The 2875-nt window shown below is 54.9% G+C and overlaps 1 protein-coding gene across 1 annotated transcript in view; it reads left to right on the forward strand.

The window, feature by feature from the left end:
- The first annotated feature begins 419 nt into the window (after window positions 1-419).
- The window catches only part of CA5A (carbonic anhydrase VA, mitochondrial), a 37584-nt gene continuing 35128 nt past the window's right edge, over window positions 420-2875 (forward strand). Inside the window, exon 1 of the mRNA XM_006762207.2 lies at window positions 420-714. Within this exon, the coding sequence (XP_006762270.1) occupies window positions 558-714 (157 nt within the window). The 5' untranslated portion in view covers window positions 420-557. The remainder of the gene's footprint in view (window positions 715-2875) is intronic.

Genomic DNA, 2875 nt, shown 5'->3' on the forward strand with positions numbered 1-2875 from the left:
TGTTTTATGGAGAAGGGGACTGGCTGCTTTCCCAGGAGTCCCAGGCAGAGAGTCACGTGCTTACCTGCCCCACCCACCCGCAGCTTTGCGTCCCATCCCTGCACTTTTGAACCTATTGTTCCCTGTACATACACACAGCGTGGCTTTGTGCCTGGTCTGGAGCGGCCCGAGGCCGGAGAGCTGCTCACTCCAGGTTAGAGGTCGATGTCAAGAGCAGGGACTTCGCCCTCCCCATGTGCCCTCACCTGCTCCCCCGGCTCACAGCAGGCCTGCCTCCCTGTCCGCTCACCTCACTGTTTACCAGATCAAAGCACAGTGACCCCAGGGGCCTGGCCGCAGTGAAGGCCACTTGTCCCAGTGCACCCACCCCTAAGCCAAACCCAGTGTCATCCCAGAAGCCAGGGCGGGCCTGGGTTGAAATTTAACTACCAGGGCTCATGGTCTGGGTGAGTTTTTACAATAAGAAGTGGGTCCACTCCATTCCACCAGTTTCCCAGTCAAAGCGAGGGTAGCAGGAAAGACCCCTCTTTATTGGGCTCCGCGGGGACAGCCCCAAGATGCTCAGGACCCCGATGCTGGGCAGGAACCATGCGAAGACCTCAGGCTTCTCCGTCTTGGCCAAGCAGGTGTGGGGGGCTCTACGAAGCCATCGGCTGAGGCCTGAGCGATGGTGCTCCCAGGTGCCCTGTGCGCAGAGAAGGAGGAATAACGCTTGTAAGTAGAATTTCTTAGAATCCTCCAGTTTCCCCAAATGCAATTAGACGTTTAGCTAATTTTAGGGTGTCTTTCAGAAAGAACCCAACCCAGAAGGCTTGGGTTTAGATTTCTGCTCTCTTTTCCTGTGGGCGACCTTAGATGAGTTCTTTAACCTGATTCACCTGGGGTGGGGGTGGGGTTGGGAGGGCCAGAGGCTTGGAACAAGACAGGCACCCCTTCCCCAAGACAAGCTGTTACTACAAAACATCCAGCCCCGAAGGACCAAACGAGCCAGTTATCAGAGTTCCAAATCTCCCCAGCAGAGAACGTTCTCAGCAAACAGGCAGTAAGTGCACCCAGCCACGCTGTCCATGGACTGCCCGTTCTGTCCGCCTCACTCGGGCATTTGCGTGCTTAATGCTCTGTGAACTTGGACGCAGCCTTTCCACTTTCTGGGTCTCAGACTCTCCCTCGGTCAGACAAAGGGCCTGCGTTGGAGGCTGATAAGGTGGCTTCTGACGTAGATAGTCCACACTTTCCAGGACTGGGTAGTTCACAGAGCCTGGGCCTCAGAGCCAGCCGCTCCTGGGGCCAGGCATTGGTGACACCTGTCTGCAGGGGGAGCTGGGCGGTGGCTTCACCCCCCCACCCCCGAGATTCCATGTCCTCATCTATACAATGGGATGACTCGGTGTCGCACGGGGCTGCATCGAGATGAAATGGTGCGTGGAAAGCCCGGCACACCCAGGCTCTCAGTGAGCACTGTTAGCTCTTTCCCATGAGTCTGTGGGTCCACCCCTGAGGACGATGCTGAACTCTGTCTCGAAACCACAGGGCGTTTTAGAGGAGCACTCCAGGCTCCACTGGGGTTCTGCCAGGCCAGAACTCGGGCCGTGAAACAAGGGCAGGCAGCCTGGGCCGTGCTGGACCACACGCCCTGGGGTAAGCCCGGGCTCGAGCTTTAAGAGGACTGGGGTGCTCAGGAACTGCTATAGGCCTCTGAGAGCAGGGAACCCAGGAGTCCTCCAGGACGAGGGTGGCACAGAGATGCAAACCAGAGTCACCAGGATGCACTTCAAGCCCCCAACCAGCAGGGGCTGGGATGGAAGCCTGGTCCCATCTCCAACCCCAGTTCAGTTACCCCCACTCAGAGTGGGGTGTCCGGACCAGCCACCGCAGCACCACCGGGGAGCTTGCGAGAAATGAGGAACCTCAGGCCCCACCCCAGACTTACCTGAGATTTCAAACCATAAGCAGCATATTCACTCACAGAGAAGACCCTCCCACAGGTCCCCCTCCAGCCCCAATTCCCAGAGTGCTTTGCAGTGCAGCCGCCTGACGCTTTCCCCATGCACAGAGACCTATCCACGCATCACAAAACTTTCCAAAAAGCACAAAGGACTGCACTGTGCATGCTTATCTGCATTAGGTTTTCTTTCTTAGCTGTACACATCTCCACACTGTCTCTCAGTAACTGTCCTCTCTGAGTGCTTAGTTCAAGCATTAAGAGCATCAGACCATGTGGATGGAATCTTGGCCGCACCACTTTGTGGACGCCTGCCCCTCGGCAAGTTTCTTACCCTCTCAGAGCCTCAGTTTTCTCACCTGTAAAAGGTGAGTAATAAGCCCGGTGGGTGTGGCTCAGTGGTTGAGCATCAACCCATGTACCAGGAGGTCATTGTTTGATTCCGGTCAGGGCACATGCCCGTGTTGCAGGCTCAATCCCCAGTAGGGGGCGTGCCGGAGGCAGCTGATGGATGATTCTCATCATTGATGTTTCTATCTCTCCCTCCCTCTCCCTTCCTCCCTGAAATCAATAAAAATATATTAAAAGAAAGAAAAGAAACGAAAAGAAAAGAGAGAAGAAAAGAAAGGCTTGGACCAGTGCTTGGCATCTTACGAGAACTCTCTGAGCACTGTTATCATCGCGTGCCATCATACGCATGTCCCTGTATTTAGCCATTACCCTGTTGGGAGACATTGATGGTGTTCAATTTTTAATTCTTACAAACCATACTCTCCCACACCTTTCACGTGGTTGACTGGACACAGCATATTAGGCTTTTACTATATAGGATTATTCTTGTTCTTACAGATGAGGCTGTGTGTGTGTGTTGGGGGTGAGAGTCAGCTGCCTCATTTACATGACCTGCCTGGCCATGGCAGCCCCCCCCCCCCC

The sequence above is a fragment of the Myotis davidii genome, unplaced genomic scaffold (genome assembly GCF_000327345.1).
Source record: "Myotis davidii unplaced genomic scaffold, ASM32734v1 scaffold77, whole genome shotgun sequence".
NCBI classification, from domain to species: Eukaryota; Metazoa; Chordata; class Mammalia; order Chiroptera; family Vespertilionidae; genus Myotis; species Myotis davidii.